Here is a 26,763-nt window from a genome sequence, read left to right on the forward strand (position 1 = left end):
TGAAACGAGGATTGGACTTGCTCCAAGGAATGCAACGACCCTAACCAGCAAGAAGCAGCTAAGAGAACTGTGACCTCTCTCCCACTCACCCTTTCTCTCTCTTACCTGGTGTTGGGGTGTTGGAAGGAGTTGAGGTAGAGTAGGGAGAAAAAAATAAAAGAAGTGTAAATAAAAGAGTTTAAAAAAAAAAAAAAACAAAACCTAGCACCTACAGTGTTCTGCATAAGGGACAGGTTCTCAAGCACACCCAGACAATTCCCTCAAGATGGAGGAGTTATGGTACTTGCCTTAGGCCAGGGCATCTCTGAGAATGCCCCTCCTTTGGGTTATAGGAATATAGCTTCCACAGCCTACCCCCTGCCCCTGAGCACCACCTTTTCCAGAAACAGAAGTTGACATGATCAGCAACTGGCACTTGCCTCTTGGGTCCTGAGTTTATATCCCTTAGCATTGTATGTCTACTGCCAAAACAATTCCTTCTGCAATGGTCTAAACCAAGAAACAGGCTGCTGACTCATGCCACTCAAGGACTCTCAGGGTTGCACCTGAATCCTCCAGGAATCCCATCTTCCTAAGATTGACTTGATTCCTATTCTTCATCATCTACAAACATCAGCTCAGACCTGGCCTAAAACCAGATGTTAAGTCCCCAAATCATGAAACTAGAAAAAAGAAAACAGGGGAAATACTTCAAGATTTTAGCATAGGAAAAAAATGGGAAATGTCAAGATTTCTCAATAGGTCACAGTTCTTGCTGCCAAACCTAACAATCTGAATTTTCTCCAGAACCTAAATGGTACACACAGTACATATGTTAGAAGAACGCCCTGCCACACACAGACACACACACTCACATACCACGGGGGTGTGTGTGTGAGAATATGTAATATAAAATATAAATTTAAAATGTAATTTAAAAACTAAATAAGAAATATTATATAATCTTACAACTCACTCCTGAGTGAATAGCCAAAGAAAATGTACTCATCAAAAAGACACCTGTATTAACTCTAACACCATTCATAATAATCAAGATATGGAATCAGCCTAGATGCTCACTTATGAATGAATGGGTATGGAAATGTGATGAATAAACATTATGGAATGCTCTCTACCCACTTAAAAAAAAAAACATGAAATGCTGTTATTTATAGGAAAAGGTGTAACTGGGTGCCATTATGGTAAATGAAAGAAGCCAGGCATTGAATTTACCACATGTCCTCCTTTATTTGTGGAGGCTAAAAATGTTGGTCACCCAGAAGTAGGCAAAACAGAGGTCATTCAGAGGATGGAAAGGATAGTGTAAAGAGAAACACAGAGGGTGGATAATGGCTACAAATATAGACTTGGAGGCAGGAAGTGGCTCTTTAGACTGTAGTGAGAGCTCAGTGGCTTCTCTTCCAGAAGACCTGGGTTCAGTTCCCAGCACTCAGGTGATGGTTCACAACCAGCTGTAACTCAAGTTCCAGAGGATCTAAAGATCTCTTCTGGCCTCTGCAGACATATACAGAGGCAAAACAGTCATGTACATAAAATAAATCTCAAAAAGAGAAAACAACCAAATAGGATTCAATTCAGAAATGTAATAATGCTTCAAAATTATTAATACATGTAGTGTATTATTTCCAATGACAGAAATAGCAAATGCTAATTACTCTGGCTTGATCATTATATATCTTTCAGTGAAAGTATGATATGTATTTTTCTCCATCAACAAAGCACAAATATTATACTCCAATTAAAAGTTCAAATTTAAAAATAAAAATAGCTGAATGAAATCAAGGTATGCAGGTAATAATTTCCAGGTTTGCAGAGAAGATATTTCCACAAGCCAGGAAATCTTGCCTTATGCCTCATCCCTGCCTGTACTATGATCCAGCCTCGTTGAGAGTTGTCTTGTCTTAGTTTCCACAGCCACTATTGTCAACCCCTCTGCCCCGATTATCTGTAACTTCCCAGGTCTCTCTAGTGTGAAGACAGTCATGATGGTGGTGGTGAGGAAAATGCTCCTCAGAGAGACACGTGCATATCCACTCTTAGGTACACAGACTCTTTGCAGGCTCAGCCATCCCTCGTCCCTTTTCTTTCCTCCTGGTCCCTAGATCTTACACTTCCACCACCCAGTGAAGGCCTGGGCCCACACTCTGCAGACTCAGTACAGAATAGAATCTTCTTCTTTTTTTTTTTTTTAATTTACAGTTCGTAAAAATTGCTTTTAAGTTACCTAGGCTTAGATTCCCTCTGTGGGCATATTTTAACTACTGATTCAATTTCTTTCTTAAGATTTATTTTACTAGCATGTGTGCGCGCGTGTGTCTGTCTGTCTCTGTCTGTCTCTGTCTGTCTGTCTGTCTGTCTGTCTGTCTGTGTCTGTGGGGGGATGTGTATGTATGCACAGGTGCTCAGAGAAGCCAGAGGCATTGGATCTCCTGAAGCTGGAGTTACAGGCTGACATCTGACATGAGTGCTGAAAATCAAATTCGGGTGCTCAGAAAGAACAGCACGTGCTCTTAACTACTGGCTCAGCTCTTTAGCGTCTGATTTAGCTTCTTCAATAGTCATATGACTGTGTGAATTTTTTACTTCTTCTGGGTCAAGTTTTAACAAGATTTGTTTCAAGGAATTTATTGCCTTGCTTTCAAATATCAAACATATTAGCACTAATTTGTTTGTAATAGCCTTAAGTGATTTTTAAAAATCTCTACAGCATCTATAATTGTCTTCTTTTTATATTCTTAAGATAGCTCACACTTTTTCTTGATTACCCACCAGACTTTGTAAAGTTGATTATTTAAAAGAACTCTACTTAATGCTTTTCTATTTCATCAATATCTTTTTTTTGTCATTTCTATTTGATTCTCTTTTATTATTCTTTATCAAAACAATTTAATTCATTGCTTAGCTCATTGATAGTCAACCTTTCTTAATATATGTTATATTTATAGTTATAACAGGCAGGTTATAGTTATATTGATTTGGCTACACCTAACATATTCTGATTTGTAAATATTTCTATATTTCATCATATTTTCTTTATTGGCCTAAAAGTTATTCCAAATAAAAGAGGTTTCAGAATATCTTTTATTAGTGATTTCAGCTAATTTTCAACTGGGGGGCTCACTATAAGTTTTTTATGACTTTTGTCTTTTGTTTAGATTTGATTTATTGACCATGTGATTTCAACATTTTACAATCTACATGCAGGCTTGAGAACACTGGAGCTCTCTAAGAGTTTGGTGCTTTGTGTTTGCTCATTAGATTGACCTTATTTCGTCTTGTTTACCTCTTTTATAACTTTTACCCTTCTATTTGTTTACTTTACAAAATATTTAAATATTTTTCTGATGATAAATTTATGTATTTTCTTATAATTCTGCCAATGTTTCCTTTATAGATTTCAAAGTTATTAGAAACGCAGAAATTTTAAATTATTTTATTCGTTTGATGAAAGGAATCATTGAATAATTATGTAGTGACTCATTCTCTTCCTTTCCCCAGTGCTTTTTAACTTCAAAGAAAAATTTGGACGTTTATTCACATAAGTCTTCTCTCTGTTAGGGTTTCTTCAGTATATCTTTCCATCTTTTTGTTCTTTCTTTCTAAACCATTAGACTATAAATGTGTACTTTGTAAACAGCATATCAAAAGTCACATATCTATTTATTGTATCCATTTGAGTCTTTCCTATTTTCTTGTCTCTTTCTTTAATTATATTTTCTTACTCTGTTTTTACTTTTGAAAATTAAGTCACATTTCTGTCTTAAAACAAGATAACTATTAAAAATAATAATAATAATAATAAATTTAAAAAAAAAAAACAAGATTACTAGCCCAGTGGAGGTGGTACATGCCTTTAATCCCATCACGAAGGAGGCAGAGGCAGGTGAAGCTCAAGGCCAGCCTAGTCTACAGAATTAATTTCAAGACAACTAAAGCTGGACAGCAAAACCTTGTCCTGAAAAACAAAAAAGATAACCTTCAAAGATAATACAGGAACCCTAGAACTAACTCAAAGCATCCTTTTTAATTCTGCGCCATTATATTTGATTTCATTTCTCTTTTATTTTTACTGTATATCATTTTAGTCAATGATTGATTTACCCTATAGTCACAACTTTCTTGCTTCTTGTTCCTATTACATCTCAAAATACTCCATCTGGAATTTTCTCTCTTCTATATGAAGTATATCTATTAAAATTTTCATTTAATAATGTTATTTATGGGTTCTTAGCTTTCCTTAATTTTTGATCACTGAGTGTTACTTAATTTCCTGCTAGCTCATCAATCATTTTTGTAATACTAAATCTTGCTGGGTGTGGTAGTGCACACCTTTAATCTGAGCACTTGAGAGGCAGAGGCAGGTGGGTCCCTGTAAATTCAAGGCCAGTTTGGTCTATGTGGTAAATTCTAGCCAGACAAATTTACATAATAAAACCCTTTCTCAAAAATAAATAGTAAAATACTTTATCTTGTATTTGTGGCTGTCATCAACAAAAGACCTGTTACCTAGTAAAAATTAGAGATTGTTTAAAAGTAAATTTCCCACAGTATACTCTTAAGTGTTAAAAAGAAATGCACATGGCACCTTTTCCTACTGACATTATAAAGAATGCCAAAGTGAATTCATTCCATGTGCATTTCAGCTGAGACATCAAGACGACTGATGACAACTATTCCTACACTCCACAATGAGTCAGAGTGATGGTACAGGGTGTAACTGCGTAAAGGTTCGGGAGTGGGGCATGCTCTATGTCCATGCCACAAGAGAGTAGGTTTTCTTCTCCCTTTGTGTCCAGCCAGAAGTGCTTCAGAAGGACTCTGTGTGACTACTGTGCCTTCTAGGGTCCGTGTGGCACTAAAGGCTGCTGTTCTTTCTCTACCTAGAAATATAAGAGGAAAAGGCTTTGGGGGCTCCTGTCAGGCAACAAGCCTCAGGTAGAAAGAACTGCTTAGCCAGTCGGTCAGAGCTGTCTAATCCCTATAGACCAATAGACCATGTTTCTGTTTACTAGCCTGTGATGGTGGGGTATAAATCCTGCCTAAAAGGGGACATGAAAGCAGACAATATCAAGAGGAGGAAAGAAAAGACACATGGTACCAGTTCTAGGGGAAGGACCACCTGTGTTTACCTCCAGAGTATGGCTGTCTCATAAGAAACCAGTGATATCCCAGAAGTCACCTGGGTTTTTATGCCTGCTTTCTGTTCCAGCTCACAGCCATGCCAGCCACATGGGACAGTTCTTGTCCTTCTTTCTTCTCCTCTTGATACTCCTACTAAGGGTATCAGGAACCCCAGCATCAGTGTAGAGGAGTGGGATTGGGGTCCACCTTCCTTCCTGAGGCTCACTCACTAGAGATGCAAGTTATGTTTTAACTGTGTTCTTAGGCTTGTACAAATGGCCAAGCCAACCTGACTTAACAAGATAGAAATACTAACACATCCTGCCTAGAAGGGATCGGCAAGGACCTAGGCTGTCCCGGACCCTCCCAGAGGCAGAAGGACGACCATAAACAGAGGAGGTCTGCTGGGGAAGCAAGAAGGGAAACCAAACCTCAGTTCCTTATGTCTTGGGAAGAATCCAGAGACAGAAGAGAGGGGAGGGGAGAGAGGAACTAATTGAGGCTGTCTCTAATTGGTTAGGTTGATATTTTGAAATCAATAAAAAGGGGTAGAAAAATTAAATCAGTTCCTGAGACAATCAAGGTGGTCTTTTTATACACTAACAATAGATTTGGAAAGCTATTTAATCTGAACTGTTAAGTCCTGTCAATGTCTACCCCAAAGTCTAAAACGAAAGCCTCACCTCAGCATCATCTACTCATGTGGAGAGACAATTAGCTATGATAGGACTTTCAGGAGATTCCCCAGCTCTGAACCTGTGGCTCAAACTAAGTGTGTACATCCTGAGACACAGTGTCGGAGAGCCTAAAAGAGGGATTCTAGCATCAAAAGGGAGACATCAAAAAAGGAAGGTGTTGATGTCGTGACAAGCTAAAACCTAGTAAGGCAAATCCAATTAGACCTTGGAGCTGAGAAATATCAAGGCTCTGGGGGGGCCTCCTCAGCCCACAGCAACCTTGAACTATCTCTCCTGACACTCTCCAGGGTCATGCTGTCCCTTTATTGATGGTGAATGCATGTTGTTAGTGGAGTAACTCTTTCATTGTCCTGTCTCCTTTTGCTAAGACAGAAGTATCTACTGGTGTGCTCCTTCTCTCTTCCTCCTTCTCTGGTGGCTGATTAAATTCGTGGTTTATACCACACAGCTTCTTTAAGCGGTTGTTCAGCAGCACCCTCTCTCATTTGTTGCACTATGAGTAGGCTAAGGATTTTTTTAACTCTTTAAGTACTGCTTCCTTTTCTCTTAATTTCTTCAAGTTATCCCTCCACATATTTTATTATAAGCAACAAGGGAAAGCATCAAGGAGCATCTTTGAGTAGTCTGCTGAGGAATCTCTTCCCTTCAATGTCTGGCCTCGTCTTTTTGCAGGTTCTATCCTTGACAAAACACTAAGGCACAGTCAGGCTGCATTTTTGCCATCTTATGAGTAAGGATCCTATTTCCTCTGGTTTCCAATACCAGTTATTTGTTCCTGCCGAGTCCTTAATAGAATAACGTATTAACGCTCACATTTCTACTAAACCTTGTTCAATATAACACATGTTATCTGAGACATCAAGCGCCTGCTCTACAACACTCTTCTTTCCTAACATTCTAGAATCACCTTTGAACAATCTTATTACATAGCTGGCCTCTGAGAGGCTCAACCCAGCAGTGGATCAAAACAAATGCTGAGACCCTCAGCCAAACTTTAAGTAGAACCACGCACAAGGATCCTGGTGGAAAAGTTGGGGGAGAGATAGAAGGACTCCATAAAAAGACCAACAGCATCAACTAACGTGGGTCCATGGGGTCTTACGGAGAATGCAGCAACAACCAAGAACCATGCATGGACTGGACCTAGGCCCCCTATGCATATGTAGCCAACGGGCAGCTTAGGCTTCATGTGGGTCCTCTAGCAAGTGGAGCAGGGGCTGTCTCTGACATGGACTCTGCTGCCTACTTTTGAATCACTTCCCCCTGGCGGGCCTGCTTTGCCTGGCCTCAGTGGAAAAAGATACGCTCAGTCCTGATGTGACTAGATGTGCTGGGGTGGGTTGGTAGGGGGATGCGGCTCCCCTACTCTGAGGAGGAGAAGGGGGACAGGGGAAAGAGGGTGGGACCAAAAGGAGAGGAGGAGGGGGCTACAATCGAGATGTAAAGTGAACAAATAAAGAAGCTTATAAAAAATAATTGTTACAGCAAATAGATCCCATAGCCACTTAGCTCTTCTGAGCACACACCTTAGAACTTCTGAATCCTCCATCATTCAATTCCAAAGCTTCCCTCACGTATCTCAGTGTTTGTTTCAATGGTATCTCACTTCTCAGTACTCAGTCAGTGCCTTATAGCAAAATACCATCGGCCGCCCAGGCTGGACCACATGACTTAGCATCTCACAGTTCTAGAGGCTGGGGGTCACTGTCGAGATGATAGCCAATTTCTGTTCCTTAAGGGGCCTTTCTGGTTTATAAGCACATACCTTGCTGTGTCCTCAAATGAATGGCTATTCTGTGTATATGTTCAGAGAGGATTCTGGTGTCGCTCTCATAAGGGCAATAATCCTCAACGATCACAGCCATACCCTGGGATCTTCTTTAACTCAGATTACTTGGAGGCCCCATCTTCAAAAGCCATCACACAGCAGATTTGGGCTTCAGAATTTTGGGAGGATACAAATATTTAACCCATAACAAAGACCATCAGGAAAAAAAATGTAATCCTTTGGTAAGAATGGAAAAATGGTACAGTATAGTTTAATAATTGTACACATCAGTCCTGAATATCCAAAATCATTAATGATGTCAAGAAACTCCTGATCTTTACATGCTACTGAAGTTGTGTTCCCAAGTTCTGGGTCCCAGGTCACACCTGGTAGTGGCTTGGCGTGTCTACATCCATCCATCTGGGGTTAGAATGAAGCAGAGGAGCCTGCTCAGCTCACGTGAACAGGGGGGCCAGGAATGACCTTGGGACGGAACTTTAGGACAGCCAGGAGGAGGAGGAGGAGGAGGAGGAGGAGCATGAAAAATCTCTAGGTATTTTTGAAAGATGAAGCTAGGGCTCTCTGCCTCTTTTTTTTTTTTTTTCTTATTTGTTTCCGTTTTTAGGACCATTTCCTCTCCCTGGAGTGGTGCTCCACAAAAGCACACATTTGCTTGCCTGATGGATGCTCCCATCCTAATGAGTCATTGGGTAGATGCTATCTATGGAGCATGCCTGAGCATGATCTGTAATATCAATGCCTGAGATTCTCTACTCCTAGGAAGTCTTCCTCGGCCTTGTCCCGGTGACAGCAAGGAGTCCCTGGGGAGGTATGGAAAAAGCCAACCTATGATGCTTCTGAACTGTGATAATGGAGACAGGGTTTCCTAGACCTTCCTCATCAATGCTCAGCACTACATATGTAGGGATTCAACCTAGTGCAAGCCTTGGAGGACCCAACTTTGCTCCTTGCCCTATAACAGAACATGACTGTCTTGTCCAAATACTCCCCAACTTTTTTCTTCACCCAAATTTCCCCTTTTGTGGATAGCAAAGTATATAAAAGTGGAAAATCCCAGCCCTGACTGTTACCCAAAGAAGATAGTGGAAGTAGTGAACTGTGAAAAAGTGAAGCCTTGCTGCACACAGAGACCAGATAAATAAAATTAAAATAATCCGCTGCCTTTAACAATCCATTAAAGGCAACCCTAAATATTCCAAGCAGATTCTCAGGCCGCTGTTACCCTCCGAGGTTGGAGTTTACAGTTCATGCCCTTCTCAGAGGTGATGTTTTATGGCAGTTTTAATGAAATTATCTCATCTACGTGGGTCAGCAAGCATAAACTAAAATCTAATTTTTATAGCTTCACTCCTTTTTTTCTAATTACATAGTTGGAAATGAGTTCAGGAAAATTTTTAGAATCCCTTCTCTAATGTACAGCTTAAAGGGAATCGCAAAATTCAGAACTTTTGGTGGGAAATGTGTAGTGGAGAACTTAAAGGGCTGTTATCTTATCCCCAGAAGCCACAATACCCTTGAGAAGCCTGTGGAAACTGGGGATTCACTTCACTTCGATACACTGGGGTCCTCAGACCACAGCGATGTGGGCAGACCAGCTGCAAGTCTGCATTCACATTAAAGGACTTTGAAAATGGTGGTGAGATGGGCAAACCACTTAACTTTTAAGTTAACAACTGGGTGTTTATGCAGACTCCTGGACAGTCTTTGGAATTGGCCAGAAACTTCAGGAGCAGAGCCCCTCCGGGCCAACAATGTTTAGGCTTGGCTGAATCCATCTAAGCCTGTCCAGGGAAGAAGGGACCTGGTCTTGCCCTTGTACTAGTTAGCCTTACCTGTCACCTTGACTAAGCCTAGAGTTGTCAGAGAGGAAAGCCTCAGCTCTCAGATTGGCCAGAGGGCATTATTTGTGAGAAATGTTCATAATTGTTAGTTATATAAGAAAGGACCAATCCACTGTGGATGACGATCCTGGAAGTGTATCAGAAAGCTAGCTGAGGCTAGCCAGCCAACAAGGATCATCCCATGACCTCCGCCGTTCTTTTTGGCTGTAGAATGAGTTCCTTGGTTGAAGGTTGTGTGAATGTTAAGAAGCAGGCCCTCGAATTTCTGCCTTGAGCTGCTGCCTGAGCTTCCCTCACTCATGGAGTACTGTGACCTGGAATTATAAGATGGATAACCCTGTCCTGTCCGAAGTTGCTTTTGTCGGAGTATTTTCTCACAGCAACAGAAGGTAACTAGACCACTCCTCATCTCCGCCCCAAGATCAATGGGTGGCCATGTCAGTGCAAGGACAGAACACATGGCCATCTTTAGTCCTGGATAGTTTCTCTACCCAAGGCAGGCCCAGTCTGACTTGAGTGATCTAGACGTGGATGATGACACAGCATGTTTTGAAAGATTATCTCAATTTCTCCCCACTCTGATGCCCCAGAAAAGCACTCAAATTTGAGAGGAAAAAAAAAAAAATCTCTGAATGCAACAAACTGAGACTTGCCCAGCAAGTCCAGCCTGGGTCCCCAGGGTAGATAAGAGTTCTATGGGAAGGATCCCTAGAGTAGAGGAAAATTCCTAAAAAGCAATTCATTTGTGTGTAACTAGAAAACCTAAAGGGTGAAATGAAAATGTGATACAGTATTCAATGCTCACTTCAAGGAGGTTGGGAACTAGCCAGGAACTTGGGGTGCCTGTGGGAACCTCAGGCAGGGGTGTCTAGACAGATGTCAGGCACCATGCTGAACTCGCATTTGGCATCCTCCTGATACCAGAACAAAAACCTTCATCAGGGCTGAGAACACCCCATGTGCCAAGAAAGGCCATGCCTGCTAACAGGACACTGAGAGGAGCTATCCAACCCAGCAGCACTGTTTACTCCATCAAAACGTGTAACCGTGCTGTACTCAGAAACTAACCTAAGCAGCCAGAGACTGGAAACCATACCCTCTGGATTTCAAACGTCTTTAAGCCTGTTACCTTTGGCTGTCACACAATGTAAAGGCTGCCTGGTCCTATCTATGTCTTCAAGCCCTTCAGATACCCAAAGTCCCAACCAAACCCTGGACATCTAAGGAAACAAGATGATGTGTCAGGTCATGGGATACTTCTCAGCACAGGCAGTGGGAGAAGCCAAGGTGAACACAAAAGAGAGTGCATCTCTGACCACCTACCCCAGTCTTTCACAGGCACCTTTCCCAATCCTTCTCCCACAGAATGAAAGCCACAATGGCAAAAAAGCTGAGAACCCTGCTACCCTTGAGGATTCAGGACAGCTAGTAGAATATCCCTAAACCATGGTGGATTGGAGTTTCAGGACGCAGGGAGTCCCTGGAGTTGTAGAAGACAGGGCTTGGCAAGTTATAGAGGGCAGAAAGACTTTGCTAGAGCATGGTGTGGGCCCTAGCCCACAAAGCTATTCTGGAGGCACCCTGTGGTACCCAAGATAGCAATAAACAAAAAACAATGTTGGCTGTGGATGCTAGGCCTCCTGCCTGTGGTAACCCTATTCTCTCTCTCTCTCTCTCTCTCTCTCTCTCTCTCTCTCTCTCTCAGAATAGATCCTGCTATTTCCTGAAGCCCTACCAACCCCACCAGCCATCCCAGCTCTGGGCATGAGCCCATTATTCCCCGGAGTTGCCCACCCCCAGGGCTGTCTTGGCTCTAGGCACTTAGAGAACCGAGGACAATCCTAGCAAAGTAGGTAGAAGCCCTGAAGCAAGAGTGTCACTGCTGCTGTAGAGATGGCTCAGAGGTTAAGAGCACTGACTGCTCTTCCGAAGGTTCTGAGTTCAATTCCCAGCAATCACTTAGTGGCTCACAGCCACCTATAATGAGTTCTGGTGCATAATAAGATCTGGTGTATATATAATAAATAAATAAAATCATTTTTTTAAAAAAAAGAGTGTCACTGCTAACCAGGAGCCAGAGGAATCCCACAGATGGTTCAGCCAACAACCAAGGATCTTTCTGTCTAGGCGAGGTTAGCATGGACAGGAAGAGTTGCATGGTGGTATAACTCATTATCCACATATCTGATCACAGTTGGCCCAAGTTAAGATACATCTGAATTCCGGTGGACCTAGGTAAGACCCAACAGAGCACAGGAGAAACCCAGCTAGACCAGGAGGACCCAGATCAACTCAAGTGGACAAGTGAGACCTAGGCTTAGATGGACATATGTGCACGAGCGAGAGTCCTACCTTGGAAGAAGCTCTTCACCCTGAGGTAACTAACGCTGAGACGCAGGACGGAAAGCTTGTCCAACTTGGAGATGATGTCAGGTGAAAATGGCAGCAGGCTGGCCAGGTGGTCCAGCTCTGTATTGAGGCGGTCCCGGTGCCGTTTGGAAGGATTTGATTTCTCAGCCCCCGTGGTAAGCCTCCTGTGGGAAGAAGGCCTTAGTCATATAGGTTCCCACCAGGAGCCATTGGCCCCACAAGGAAGAAACTATTCTTCCTTGTGGTGGTGACTCCACTAAGAACATGGAAGCTGCTGCCAAGACAGAAAATGCTTATGAGAATTAGAGCTCACTCCTCCTTGAAGATGCATATGAACTAACTGAAAAGACATACTAGCAAGCTACAACCTGATATTTCGAGGAATGTGAGAAAAGTCTCAGGCAAGGATGAAGGGCATGACTACTAACTAGTGATTCTGGTGCATTTCTCAATTCCCCTACGCCAGGTTTCTAAAGAAGGGAGGATACCTAGCTAGGGCAAGAATGTGCATTGGAAAAATATATATACTTTTATCTAACTTCCTTCAAAGTCTCACAGTACTGAAGCCAAACTTAATATGCAATAGGAAAAATACAACTTTCTTGCTAGAATGGTGACAGTTTCCTAACCCCACAAGCAATCCAAACAGTTCTTGGTCATTTTGGTTCCTAGGACAATGAATTTCAGTTTGAACTAGTCCTGAAAGTCCAAATATTAAAAGAGGAATCCGGGACCTGCCAAACAACACAGGTAAGGTCCCAAAGTCAAAGCCTCCAGAGCTCCAACATTTGGAGTACCAAGAAGGCCTCTTTCCCACCACTCCACATAGCTCAGGAAACCTACCCAACCAAAGACAGTTTCAACAGGCCTCAACTACCTGCCGGGAGAGGGAGCCTTCAACCTCCCTTCATCTAACCTCTCCAGGTCTCCCTCTTCTGACCTGCTTAATTGTGGCACAGAATGAACATTTTTGATTCTTCAATCACACACACACACACACACACACACACACACACTAAGCCTCTAGAAAAGACTGTAGCAGCCAGAGTAGAGCCAATGTTGGAAAGGACAGAAGAGCAAAAAGACCTGTGATTGGTAAAACTGCAAAAAGCAGGCCTGATTCAGCAGGCCAATACCTCCTGGGGTCTCAAGGAATCTTAGAGGCCTCTCATGTGCATTTTCTCCTAAAGTCCTTCCTTTAGTGCTGGAAACTGTTGGCCTGTTTTCTACCAATGTGGACTGACTTGTAGTGAGTATTTCATGGGAATGTACAGAAACACAGATAACAGTGCACCCAACTGCACAAAACAGGATGTTTCCATGGTTCATCCATATTTTAAAGTGTATGGTTGCTTCAGAATTCTTTTTTATGGCTGGTTAATCAAGTATATAAATGGACCACATCTTATTGATCTTTCACCAATAAATAAATCTGTGGTTTTCCATTTATGATCATTGTGAATACAGATGCTCTGAGCTTTTACTCGGAAGAACTTGCTTGAATGTGTTTTGAATGTAGGCACCAAGGACCAGAATTACTGGATCTATGTAATTCTGTGCTTAATATTTTGAGGAATCTGAAAATAGGGCTGCACTGTGCACACCTGCACCATTTCAGGGACCCTCCAGAAGTACTTGGGGCTACAATTTCTCTGCATGCTTAACTAGACCTGTTTAGTTCTGTTTTTATTACAGTCAGTGGCTATGAGGTAGTATTTCCTTGGGGCTCTGATTTTCACTTCCCTGATGATTTATCATGCTCTGAAGTTTATCCTGTGCTTCTTAATTTATATATCTTTTTTGAAAAATGGCAACCCAGTCCTTTGATGTCTTTTGATTGGGCTGCCTTTTGGTTTTGGGTTGTAAAAAATCTTTGTATGTATATTAGGCCTTTATCTGATATATGATTTGTAAATATTTTCTTCTCTCTATTGGTTGCCCTAATCTGTCTACTTTCGGTGTTATTTTAAATTGCCAGCCAAAACTGAAATAGCCTGGCACAGAATACCTAGGACAACCTGGCAAGGGGCCCACTCTATGAATTACACATATCCGAAGACTTCATACAAAACAAACAGGACATCTGATGGACAGATATGGATAGGGTGAGAGAGTGGAGGAGAACCATGGCAGTGTTGAATAGAGAGAGGGAGACAGCAAAATCAGGGTGGGCTGGGACATAGGCACTTGAAAGAGATACTTAGTGTCCAAAGCAGTGTGATGGCTCCATATGAGGGTGTGTGCTCAGAAATCAGGTCTGTACTCTTTACCACAACCCTGGGCCATCCCAGGACCTACTCAGCCTCGGGCATGGATCTTCCCATTTGTGCTCTCCAACTTTAGTTATTTCAGTGTCCTCGGAAGTCCAGCTGAGCAGGGGATCCCTAAGTCATAAGCCTGAACTACTTTTAACCTCTATCTAGATCTAAAGTAGAGGTGTCTTGACCTGTCCATGCGGCGTGGCACTTACACCAGCTCCAGCTCTGACTATCAGGTCTTTCTGTGCAGAGCACATGAAGGGTGCTGCCTGCAGTAGGCTGAGCCCCTGCACTCCAAGTCTCTCCATTAGGCTCAGGGTAGGGCACTGCCCAGTGCAGTAATTGTGGCAGGATCATAGCACACTTTGCTTTCCTCCTCTGACCCTCAGGACTCATAGACACCTGTCACTGCCACCTATTCTCTGCACTCTACTTCCCAGTATCAGTTCCATGAAGCAGGTGGTACCCTATACAGGTGGGTGAGAAAGGATAGATAATCAGGGGTGGCGGGGAGCAGTCCATCTAGAAAGCACACTCTCCTGGGTTTGTGGTAGGTTCAAATCCAGGGCAAATGTGGAGGCAAGGGTGGAATTCCCACTAACTCCTGAGAGAGAAACAGCAAGAAGTGAGTAGTGGCTCACTCAAGATGACCAGCAGCACAGAAGAAAAAGGAGCAAGAGGTAAGCAGCAATTAGCTCCACTAGACAGAGTCACAGAAGACCCCTTAACACCAACAATACAGGACAGAGTGGACCAACTTAACAAGAGATATCCAGGACACTTCGGAAAACATTGCTGATTAAAATATAAATGGAAAGGTATTTCATGTTTTTAGGTTGAAAATACAATATTGTTAAGATGCAACTCTTCCTGAAAATGATCTACAGATTCAATACCATTTCCACTAAAATTCCAACAGGGATTTTAACATGATTATAACATTAATGCTCAAGTTTACACAGAAGGCAAAGAACCTAGAATAGCCCATTGAAAAGAATACACCACGAGGACTTACCTCCTGATTTTAATGAATCACAGAGCCAAATGTAAAATGGAATATGAAACTTTACAAGAACACATGTATGAAAATCTTTCACACTTTTGGGTAGTCACAGGCCTCTTAGTACACACATGGGTGCGCGTGCACACACACACACACACACACACACACACACACTCTTTTGGAAAAAAAGAAAGTAAAAAGCAGATAAAGAGAATCGGGTTTGTTGCTGTTTAATTTCTTGAGTTCTTTATATATTCTGGACATTAGCCCTTTGTCAGATGTAGGAGAAGATCCTTTACCAATCTGTCACCATACAACAAGAACATTTGCTCAACTATGTTCATAGCAGTTTTATTTGGAATAGCCAGAAACTGGAAACAACCTAGATGTCCCTCATCAGAAGAATGGATAAAGAAACTGTGGTACATTTACACAATGGAATACTACTCAGCCATTAAAAACAAAGAAATCATTAAAATTTTAGGCAAATAGATGGAACTAGAAAAGATCATCATGAGTGAGGTAACCCAGACTCAGAAAGACGCACATGGTATATACTCACTTATAAGCAGATTTTAGTCATAAAGTACAGGGCAGACATAATACAGTGCACAGACCCCAAGAAGATAAGTCCAATGGGCATTGTAGGTTTAATGTGGGCTCACTAGTTAGGGGACTGGGGGATATCTCTCACATGAACTATGTTGCCTGCTTTTCGATCACTTCCCCCTGATGGGACTTCCCTACTAGGCCACAGGAGAGGAAGATGAACTCAGTCCTCATGTGAATAGATGAGCTGGGGTGCCTGGGTAGGGGGGCTCCCACCCTCCAGCATCCCCTCTGAGGAATAGGAGAGAGGGGATGCTGGAGGGTGGGTGGGGCTGGGAAGAGAGGAGGGAGGGGCCTATGACCAAGTGTAAATTGAATTAATTAATAAAGAAAAAAACACAAAACAGTAAAAAAAAAAAATCAGGGATTTTAGTATCACAACTTCCACATTGTCATGATATTAGGACAGTGTCCCTCAGTGGTCCTAGAGATTATGATGTGGAACACCAAACATGCTGTTGGTGACACCAGGCATTCACTCCTGGGAGGAAGTTATGAATTAAGACATACCCTTAACTGCCAGGTGACAGCTAGGGTTCTGAAGAAGAGGAATTTGATAACTGAATGAGCACTTAGAAATCACTTGGCACTTACAGCATTGTCAACAGCATCAACTTCAGGCTGCCTGTGTCGTTTACCCATACCCTTACCTCCCCCGGAGACAGGTGGGAGGGCCTGGACATGTGTGCTGCAGATTTATATTGCAGCTGGAAAACGCAGAGCCTAGTGGACATCAAAAGATGGAGTTAACACCCGTGGGAGAACACACTTCATATATTCAGACTGTGCAGCAGGGAAAGTGCAAGCTGTGGCACAGACTCCGAGGTGTGCAAGTCTGTATGCAACACGATCGCGCATAGAAAGGAAAGGAACACACGCTGCGCGCACATCCCAGGGAGCCCTCACAGGCAGTGCTAAAGCCAGGTGCTTTTTGCAAAGGGGCCAAGTGTGGAGACATTCCCCGGAGCTGTGAGCCAAGCAAGCATTCTATCATTTCAGAGCATCCATAAATCAAATGTTAGCCGGGCTTAGTGGTGTTTGCCTTTAACCTTAGCAGTTGAGAGACAGAAGCAGGCAGATCTCTGTGAGCTCCAAGCCACTCAGGGCTACATAGTAAGACCGTGTCTCAAACACAAATGAAATAAAATAAAATGTAAGTATGCAGTACCTCAAACATTGCCTCACTTTTGCATTGGAGTAAAAATATTATGAAGGCAAAAAACGAATCTACACTTCCTTCCACACTTCCCACCATATACCACTGTTTCAGCTGAGTGATAAAGTTACTTTCTGTCCTTATTTATCTGATAAATGTTATATAAATAAACCTAAATCTCTGCCATAGAGGAGCACATTTCATGCTTACTCTCATGGGCTTTATGTGTTCTCTTCAGTGCACTCAGATCCCCCTCCCAGCACTCCCCCTTATCAAAGACCTACATTCCAGCCTACTGCAAACACCGCTGTTCAATGCCTCCAATCTCCAAGTAACCATTTCAAAGTCCAGCCTCACCCTCAGGGCAACCTCAGCTTCTTGCAAGTCTTTGGATTCCCAGGGTCTTAAATTTATACAGGATCTTGTAGCCCTGGAGGCCAAGAAGAGTAGCTCTGTCACATACAAAGACAGCACAGCTAGAAAAAGCTGCCGATGGGTGCCCCACTTACGTTCTGCTCCACCCCAGCCTCACATACAGCTGTATCATACACCAAAGCTGTATCACATATTCAGAACACCCATCCCAAACCACCAAGCCCCCTTCTCTCTAACACACACACACACACACACACACACACACACACACACACACAAAAAAAAAAAAAAAAAACCCAACAACAACAAACCACAAAAAGACACAGTCCCCAGATGCTGATGCTCACAGATTCTATACAAGGGGCCAGAGGCAGCCTGTGGGCCTCCTGTGGACGCTGTAACTCAGCCGATTCCCTGGAAAGTGTTCTAAACCCTGCTATTGCTGGAATCACCACAAATCACCACACACCCCTCACTTTGACCACTCTGAGGGCTGCAAGTTAAGCCTAGACAGAAAGACCACAAGCAATTGTGTCCCTGAAGGATATGGGTCTAAGCCCTGGGCTCCCCCATCTCTCTACCTTCACAGACCTGGAGTAGGGCGAATGAACCCCAAAGACCCTCTGTCCTTTGGAGAGTGAGGACTAAACCCTGGGGCACTTCCCACAGACAGAATGACTCCTTGCTGAAGGGAGCAACAGTTCCAAACATATTGGTGACACATCCCTCACCCAAATGAGACCTCCACCAGTTCCAGCCAGAACTTTGTGCCCGGGTCGGAAAAGCTGCCTAAAGGAAACTTGCCTGCTAAAGACAGCCAGTGACAAGTCACGTTTTCATGTGACCCAAAGACCACCGTGACCATGTCTACCAGGAATGTTCTCCAAAGCTTCCCTCAGACTATGTTTGCCTGTAAAATTACCCCTCCTCAGGAAGGCATAACATGTCCCTCATTTCCCCAGGGAGATCAGGATGGAAAGCATGATACTCTACCGCTTCTGAATGGGTTTCCTTCTCTTCCTACCAGCATACGTACACTCTCCCGATGGAATCATCATCTTTGATCCTAAAAAAGAAAGGGGGCATTGATTCAGTCACACGAAGAAACCAATGTGGCATCTCCACATGTGCCTCCTATAGTCACCCCAAAGCAGGAAGGTCAGTCAAGGCCCACTGGTTCTCATGCAGGGCAACACTGCAAGCCGGAGTGCGCACTATTACAGATCATATAGACAGAACTATGGAGAGTTCTGCAGTGGAGGACAAAGTGGCTGCCTGGGAGAACCTCTCAGTTTTACTCTGGACAGAGCTGTTACATAAGTGGTGGAGCAGGGTGAATGCTACTGAACCTCAAGAAGCTGATGCTTTCAGATACATACCTCCTGCCTGTCTGGACAGCCCCCCCTCACCCACAACCCTGCAGGGTTAACAGGCCCCAGTCTTTTGTGTCTTATTTCTTTTCAGCTCTATGTGCTGGGATTCCACTACGGTCACACATGCTCAGCCACCTACAGCCCAGCTAACGGCATCCTGTGGTGCTAGATACATGCACATGCTCGCCACAGAAGTCACTGAAGCAGCCCAGGACCTGCATGCATTTGAGAGTTGGCAACTTCACTGCCCTTCATCAAACATAAGGTCCCCCTTTCCTGCCATAGAGTCTTGACATTCCTAGTAGTAAGGACATCCGAGCCTTCACAGATTCTCTCAGACCCCTGTTGCATTCCCCAGTAGCCTGAGAATGTAAATGAGGAGTTCTGACTTGACCTCATGTGTGCATCATCTGGAAAAGGTACCACTGCTACCCCTGGAAGTGGCTGTGAAAGTCTCAGAACTATGTGATTGATCTCCTTTAAGGATAAAGAGAGGCAGGCAGAGAAAAAGAAAACTCATAGAATAGATAGTCCATCCAAACACTAATCACATGCCCTAGAGTAGCATGAGACTATATAAAGTACATGCACCCAACAACTAATACAGTTAAGACAAGAGTTCGGCATGGGTCCTCATAACCCACTGTCAACAATCAATAGGACATCAGTACGTGGCATGCACAAATTATAGCTTTCTGTAACTCAGGAGAGCTACAAAACATGCCCTTCAGCATGACCAGAGTATATGTTAGTTCTGTGCACGCGGAATATCCACCATGATAGATTTTACTGTAGGACTTACATAATCCCTAATAAATCTAAAACGACAGAAATCATACAAATCATATACTGGAATTAAACTAGAAAGACATCCGGAAATTTCCCAAATATTTGGAAAGCAAGGAACTCATAATTAAAATACTTATAAATGAATGAAAATACAAACATACCAACTTTGTGAAATGGAACAGTAAGTACTTTTTAGAAAAAAATCAAATGAATAATCTAAACTTCTAACTGAAGCAACTAGAATGGAAACTCAACCTAAGTCAAGCAGAAGAAAAGCAAAGAAGAGAAGGTATGAAACTTGAAACAAAAATGAAAAACAATCAATGAAACTAACAGTTGACTCTTAAAAGAGCAACAAAATGTGAAAGCCTTTATCCAGGATGATCAGAAGAATAAAAGACACAGACTACCGGAATCAGAAATGAGGGAGGTCATTTCCACAAATCCCACAGGCTTTGGGGAGGCTAAAGAGATTACTGATATAGACTGAACTGTGTCCCCACAAATCCATGTTGAAGCTGAAACCTTCACATAAACATGGGGCATGAACTCAGGCACTAAGGAAGTGAGGTCGGTGGGTGGGTCCTCAGCTCTACAGAGCTGTGCTCTTGGGAAAGGAGGAAGGCAATGAGGCTCTTTCTCTCAACACTTCAGGAAGACAAAGGGGACACAAGGCTATCCACCAGCAGAAAGACACCCTCATTGGAACCTGAGCCGCATAGCATCTCAGTCTTTAATGTCCATCTTCCAGAACAGTGAAGGATGGAGATCTGCACTTCAATCCGCCTGTGATAGTTTCCCATGGTTACCCAAGACACAAGGACAATTAACTTCCCCATAAATCCAACAACTCAAATGAAATGGAGCAATTACTTCAGGGGCATGGACTATTAAAACTCACTCAAGAAAAATAAATAACATAGATAGTTCTATATCCCAACAAAGGAAACTGAACCCCAAATGCTTCCCTGTTATAGTCCACTAAACTTAAAGTATTAATAAGAACAATTCCATGGCTTATGGGAGAAAAACCAAATAATACTCATGTGTGAGTTCTTTCCTATTCTGCTATCAAAGCAAAGATATTACAGAATAAGGAAATTTTAAGTTAGTTCCCTTTGTGAACATAGACATGGAAATATTAGCACAGAGAATTCAGCAATACAAAAATACACCAGACCTCAATGGAATTTGTCTAAATAATTCAGATTTTTTAAATTCTCTAAATCAATCACTGCAGTTCATTATATTACTACTAATAAGCCAAAGGAAAAATATGATCATCTTAATACCTACAAAAATCATCTGACAAAGCCTAAGTCCACTTATGATCATTAAAAACCTCACCTAAAACTATGGAGAGAAGGGAATGTAATGAACTTGATGAAGGGCATCTACAAAAAAACTTAAGCTAACTTCCTACTTAATGGTGAAAGATTGAGTCTCCCTCCACAATCAGGAACAATTATATATGTTGTATTTCTCTACTCCTATCACACATCACATTGTGGATTAGCCAGAGAAAATAAGGTAAGAAAACTAAATAAACGTCATAAAACTTAGAAAGGAAGAATTCAAACTTCATCTCTTCATAGGTAATGTGATGATACATATAGAAAATTTCCTGAAAAAAAAAAACACTTTGAAAAATCTCCTATAATCTGGGCATGATGACACAAGCATAGTGCTTCCCGTTAGCACTGGGGAAGCAGAGGCAGGCAGATTTCTATGGGTTCAAGGCCAGCCTGGTCTGCAAAGCAAGGTCTAGGCACGCCAAAGTTATAGAGTGAGACCCTGTCTCAAAACAAGCAAACAAAGGAACAAATGAAAAAAAAAAAACTTCATATAATTAGCCATTAAGTTAAGCAATATCAAAGAGTAAAAGAACAATATACGAAAGTTAATTATACAACTATATCCTGGCAATGAACCAATGTAATATAGGGTTTTAAAGCTATAGCGTTTAAAATAACACCCAAGTAAAAATAAAGTAGATGTCTCTAACGTCCTGACATGTGTAAGTGGACCTTTAAAGAACAGGAAAGGTTGAAGGGATACTAGAAAAAAGTTAATGCAATGAAAATCATAAACTACAGATACAAGAGGCTCAGTGAACCCCAAGCACAGAGAGAGAGAGAGAGAGAGAGAGAGAGAGAGACGAGAAAGAGAGGAAGATTACACTGAAGTACTTCATATCCAAATTGCTCATAGTCAGAGACAAATAGAATAATTTTAAAAAACCTAATACTATAGTATTTGGTACAGCAAAATATAACAATAAAGGACAGCAACAGACTCTTCCTCAGAAAGAATACAAACAAAAAGATAGGGAAGCAACAAAATTAAAGCACATTTAAAAGCATAATAAAAGTGCCTTTCAAAAATCAGTTTTTAAAATTTCTGAAATGCAGGTTTGGATAGATGGTTTAGTGGTTAAGAAAGCTCACTGTTCTTTCAGAGGACTAGAGTTCAGTTTCCAGTACACATGTCAGGAAGCTCACAGCCACCTATAATTCCAGTTCTAGGGGATCCAATGCTCTCTTCTGGTTTCTTTTGGCATACACATACACACACACACACACACACACACACACACACACACTTATAAAACAGTAGTTGGCAATTTAGACAACAATCATGATAGTATATTGTGAAATTTATGAGATGTGTACATCAAAAGCCAACAGGAAAGACACCATTCATGGGATGGTATAAAAATACTAGGAAACAGTTCTGGTTATCCACCTACTGTTTTAAGGTTCCCAGTCACCTTTGCTTGCCTGTTCTGCATGAAGATACTGGGCCCTTGGAATATTTCTTTTTAGAGGGATCACGATGTTACACCTGCCAGGAGAGGGCACCAGAGGCACCCTGGAAGAGAAAGGGCCTTTTCTGATTCTGCAACTGATTTTCCTCTTAGCTCTTAGCACTGCAAAAGCTAAAAAATTTAGCAACTTCCTCTGCCACCTGGAGGTTTGAATCATACCTTCCAAATGGCTTGATTCCCATCTCTGCAAAGGGGACCTCCTTAGGTGTTCTCCCTCTACCCAGGGTCCTCTTCTGGGTTCCTTTTCACCGTTATAGTTAGTCCAGTGTTACAGTTATACTGCTTAAAGTAATAAGTTAATACTGTATTAAACATGAAAGCTAATAAAAATTCAAGAAAATTAAATCAAACTAAGAAATGATCACACACACATACAGCATGCAAAGAATTTGCTTCTGTGTAACTGTCAGGGAGGGCAATGGAGTCTAGATGGCTTGGTTGGAAGAATAAGGTTCAAATTAAGCCATGTCTGCCGATATTGATAATTAACCATCTATGCTGGTTCATGAGCAAAGAGCGTTCATTGTACAGTTCTTCCCACCTTCAAAAAGGCTTGGAATTTTCCTTAACAAAAGGCATCAAAGGGGCTACAGGAATGATACAGTATTTAGGAGTACATACTACTATTACGGAGGACCCAAAGTTGATCCCCAGGAACCACTTCAGGTGAGTTACAAGCACCTGTAACTCCAGCTTCAGGAACTCTTACTTTTTAAAAAGGTATAGGGGCTGGCCTGATCATGCACATCTGTAACCCAGGACTTAAGATGCTAGGGTAGAACAATCCTGAGGTCAAGGCCAATCTCAGCTACTTTAACAAGACCCCATGTATAAAATAAATGAATTCGTAAGTGGGATCTTTAAGGGAGAGAACACATGGCATAGAGCGGTCGCACTGTAGTCAGTGACTTCCAGCTACAGTTACACAACTCGTGATGAGTCAAGTGGATGCTTACATGCAAGAGGATGAGCCTGGGCCCTGTCACTAGCATTCAGGAAAGGCCTAAACGTAAGGGCTAAAGCTTCAGCACTCTCAGAAACAAAAGGATTACAACAGACAAAAGTAATACAAGCCTGCATGTCCTTAAATGTGACCGTACTTTTAGTTCTGGTATCAAAAGCACGAGTAACAAAACAAAGGCTAAGTTGGATTTCATCAAAATAAAGCTTTTGTCTCAAAGCACACTGTGGAGAAAGTAAAAGCGGTACTAGAGAGCTGTTGCAGTGGTCAAGAGCATTTGTTCTTCTTACAGAGGACCTGGGTTTGCTTTCCAGTACCATACCATAGCTCACAACCACCAATGCGCCACACATGCATGTGGCACACATAAATAACTGCAGACAAAACACTCATCCACACAAAATATAAAAGGAAACATTTTTAAATTTAAAAAGAAAGTAAAAAGATGATGCGGAGAGTGGCAGAAAACACTGGCAAGTCACATCACACGTGGGCCTAGAAACTACTACAACTCAACAACACAAAGTGCAGGGGGGGCAGGAAGCTGCAGGAGTGATGAGGTCGAAGGAAAATCTTCAGACTGAAGGGGAGAGTGTCCAAAGAAGTGGGGATGGGGGAGAAGGAGGGGAGAGGTACAGATAGGTGGGTGCTGAACAGTAGAGATAAGCTGGAGCAGGACAGGCTCCTGTGAGAAGGGACAGAGGTGGGCAATGACGTTCAGAAGGCCCACCTTCCTGAGAAGGCCTGTGAGATGCTGGCCTCAGCCTATATCGAGCCTATATCCACATCTCCAGTCAGTGGAATTCTCCAAAAAACCAGATTGGGTATGCAGTGGCTGGAGGCCAGTATGCGAAGCCATCCCACTGGGTCTGCAAAGGACTTCCAACTCAGACAGGAAACTTCCAGGCCACACCCGGGCCTGTCCCCAAAGAACAGGCCATGGATGCTTCCTGACATCCTCAGAGGACCGAACACATACTACACCCATCGAACCAACCTCCAGCTCAGTAAAGTGAAGGAAGGGGATCCTAGAAGAGCCCAAGTCCCAGCACCAGCAGCTTGACCAACATAATGGCCAAATAAGTCTGGGGGCAGGAAGAGGAGGCAACTAAGGATGTATAGGAGCACAGAGGCCACAGCGGAAGGCTAGTGTGAACCATCTTTATTCTCTTACCTCATACAGCAGAACTACGGCAAGGGCTACGATCTGGGTATGGCGTGAGCCTGTCTAGCCCTCGTAAACAGCCACTTGCTGCTGATTACTGTTGTCTAAAATATCTTCCTAGATGTCTCCAGTGGACTGTGAGGAACAGACCTAAAATGCAGGTTCTTACTAAAAGTACCAATGCTGCTCTGTGCCCCCACAGCAGAGGAGCAATAAGCAACTTGATGGCACCCACAGCCAGCTTTGAGTTTTGTCCCCACCTTGGTCTCTGCATAGGTCCCCAGCACAGTGTCCCTTGTGTGGCTTCTTACAGAAAGGAACAGGAGCCCTGGTGTTGCTGGAAACCTGAGTGGCACAAACGCTGGAGGCCTCCACCCTATGTTACTGCCCCAATCCCAGTTGGGGAGCCCTCTCCTCATTAGAGGTGACTCTAGTCCCCTTTCTAGGGTTCTCCTGGAGGAGGTCCAGGCTTTGCACAGTTCTGGAAAGAGGGTCCCTCCAGAAAAGCCGTATTTTGCAGCTGGTTCCACTGTTTGGATTCATGGGCTCTTTCCAGCTGTGGCTTCACACCAGTTTCCCTTGTGGCCAACTACGTCTCCTTTCCACATCTTAGAAGCGGACAGGGGACATCTCTTCAATGAAGACTGGTGGACTCTTGGTAGCCAGAGCTGAGCCATGGGGCCATGGGCAACAGGCATGTGAGAAAGCCCAATGCTGACAGCAGGGCCTGCCCTCTGTGGCTTGTAGATCTTCTATTCACTAAGACATGAGCTGATCAAATTTCTCAGGTCAAAGTTAACTGCTACTAGTTTTGTATAACAGATAAATAGAAAACAGGTTTTTTTAAGTCCCCTGTGTATGTGGTAGCAATATTTCAGTCTCCTTTCTAGTCTTGCACTCCTGATAACTTTGAGACCATGTTGAGTTACTGAGAAGGCAAGGTGGAAAGAACATATTTGTTCTAAACACAAACACTGCCAGTCCTGCCCAGGCACGGTCAAATTGTCTATTCCAATAGCTTTTTCTGTAAGATGGTTGGCAGCAGACAGCTGGTGGGGCTACCGCTTTAGCTGAACACAGCCCCCAGTCTGGGATAATTGGCCATACACCTGCCCGTGACAAAGACAGCCTCTGCACACCACAGCAGGCTCTCCTAACCAAGCAGGCCACCTCCCCGTGATGGGCCAAAGTGAACCAGGTTCTGAGGCTGAGGAAGAAGTAGACACCATCAGTACCCTAAGCTCTGGGATATAAGGCCCAAAGTGCCACACAAGTTTCTCCTAGAGCAGAGCCCGTAAGTTTAGCAGGACACCGTCCTGAGGAGCCAAGCTACACCTACCACGCTGGCCGGGGTACCACAGCTAGCAAGACCCCACGAACCCAAGCCGTGGAACCAGCTCTAAAACACGGCTTTTCTGGAGGGACCCTCATGCTGGAACTGTGCATAGCCTGGACCTCCTCCAGGAGAAGCCCTAGCCTAATGAGGAGAGGGCTCCCCAACTGGGATTGGGGCTGTAACACAGGGCCGAGGCCTCTCGGTTTGCGCCACACAGATTTCCAGCAACACCAGGGCTCCTGTCCCTTTCTCAAAGAAGCCACACTTCGGAATTTTCTACCACTCAAAATCAGAGAGAGCAAATATTTCTGCTGCCACTACTGGCGAATTCCTGGAATGGTGGAATTCCCTCCAAAGCGTCAATCGCAGGTTACTGCCCTCTGATCTTCACGAAGGGGCTGCTGCGCCACTTCCCCTGGCTGTGCCTGTGGTGCCTCAGTCCTAGAAACAACTGAGGCAGACTGTGGGGAGCCGCCTGCCAACATCTGCAAAAAACCTTCTAAAAGACGTTAGGTCCAGGGCAAAGGACTCCCTCGTGCGGGACAGGTATATGCTCATTTGCATTGCGAGAGTGAAGAGGGTCGGGGCAGGATACCCGAGAGACGGGGAAAACTGACCTGACTGGCTTCCCTCAAAGGTCTGAGTGTCAAGAGAGAAGCCCCTGGAGTGCCCATCACTTTCAGCAATTTTGGGCCCTCCAGACGCAAAAATAAGTGGGAGAAGGGGCCCAGACCAAGCAGGACAGTCTCAGAGTGGCCACTGCAGAGGCGGAGACCGGAGAGCCCGCGAAGCCCGGGAGCACTTACCCGGGGCAGGCGGGGCGCAGAAGACCGGGCGCGCCCGCTGAGGGAGCCGCGGAGGACAGGAGCTGTCAGCTCTCTCATCTCGGGACCTGGCCTCAGGACCAGAGAAGGAAAGCCCCACCCCAGCGTGCGAGCCGCCCTGCCCCGCCCGGAGCGGCAAACGCAAGGGAAAAGCGGCAGGGGGCGCACACACATCCTCCTCCCTGCCTGCCACGCGCTTTGAGTGGCTGGGGTTCCTGGGGCTGAGGGCCTGGACAGGATGACCCTCGTGCCCTTCAAGTCCCCGCAG

General features: G+C 43.6%; 1 protein-coding gene across 1 annotated transcript in view; it reads right to left on the reverse strand.

Annotated features, from left to right (window-relative positions):
• Positions 1–26,514, reverse strand: part of Ahrr (aryl hydrocarbon receptor repressor) — a 74,898-nt gene extending 48,384 nt beyond the window's left edge. The window contains exons 1-3 of the mRNA XM_055598038.1: positions 26,478–26,514; positions 18,214–18,286; positions 11,802–11,983 (exon numbers count right to left, since the gene is read on the reverse strand). Coding sequence (XP_055454013.1) covers positions 11,802–11,983; positions 18,214–18,278 — 247 coding nt within the window. The 5' untranslated portion in view covers positions 18,279–18,286; positions 26,478–26,514. The remainder of the gene's footprint in view (positions 1–11,801; positions 11,984–18,213; positions 18,287–26,477) is intronic.
• Positions 26,515–26,763: the final 249 nt, after the last annotated feature.

The sequence above is a fragment of the Psammomys obesus genome, unplaced genomic scaffold (assembly GCF_907164565.1).
Source record: "Psammomys obesus unplaced genomic scaffold, mPsaObe1.curated_primary_1811, whole genome shotgun sequence".
In the NCBI taxonomy this organism is placed as follows: domain Eukaryota; kingdom Metazoa; phylum Chordata; class Mammalia; order Rodentia; family Muridae; genus Psammomys; species Psammomys obesus.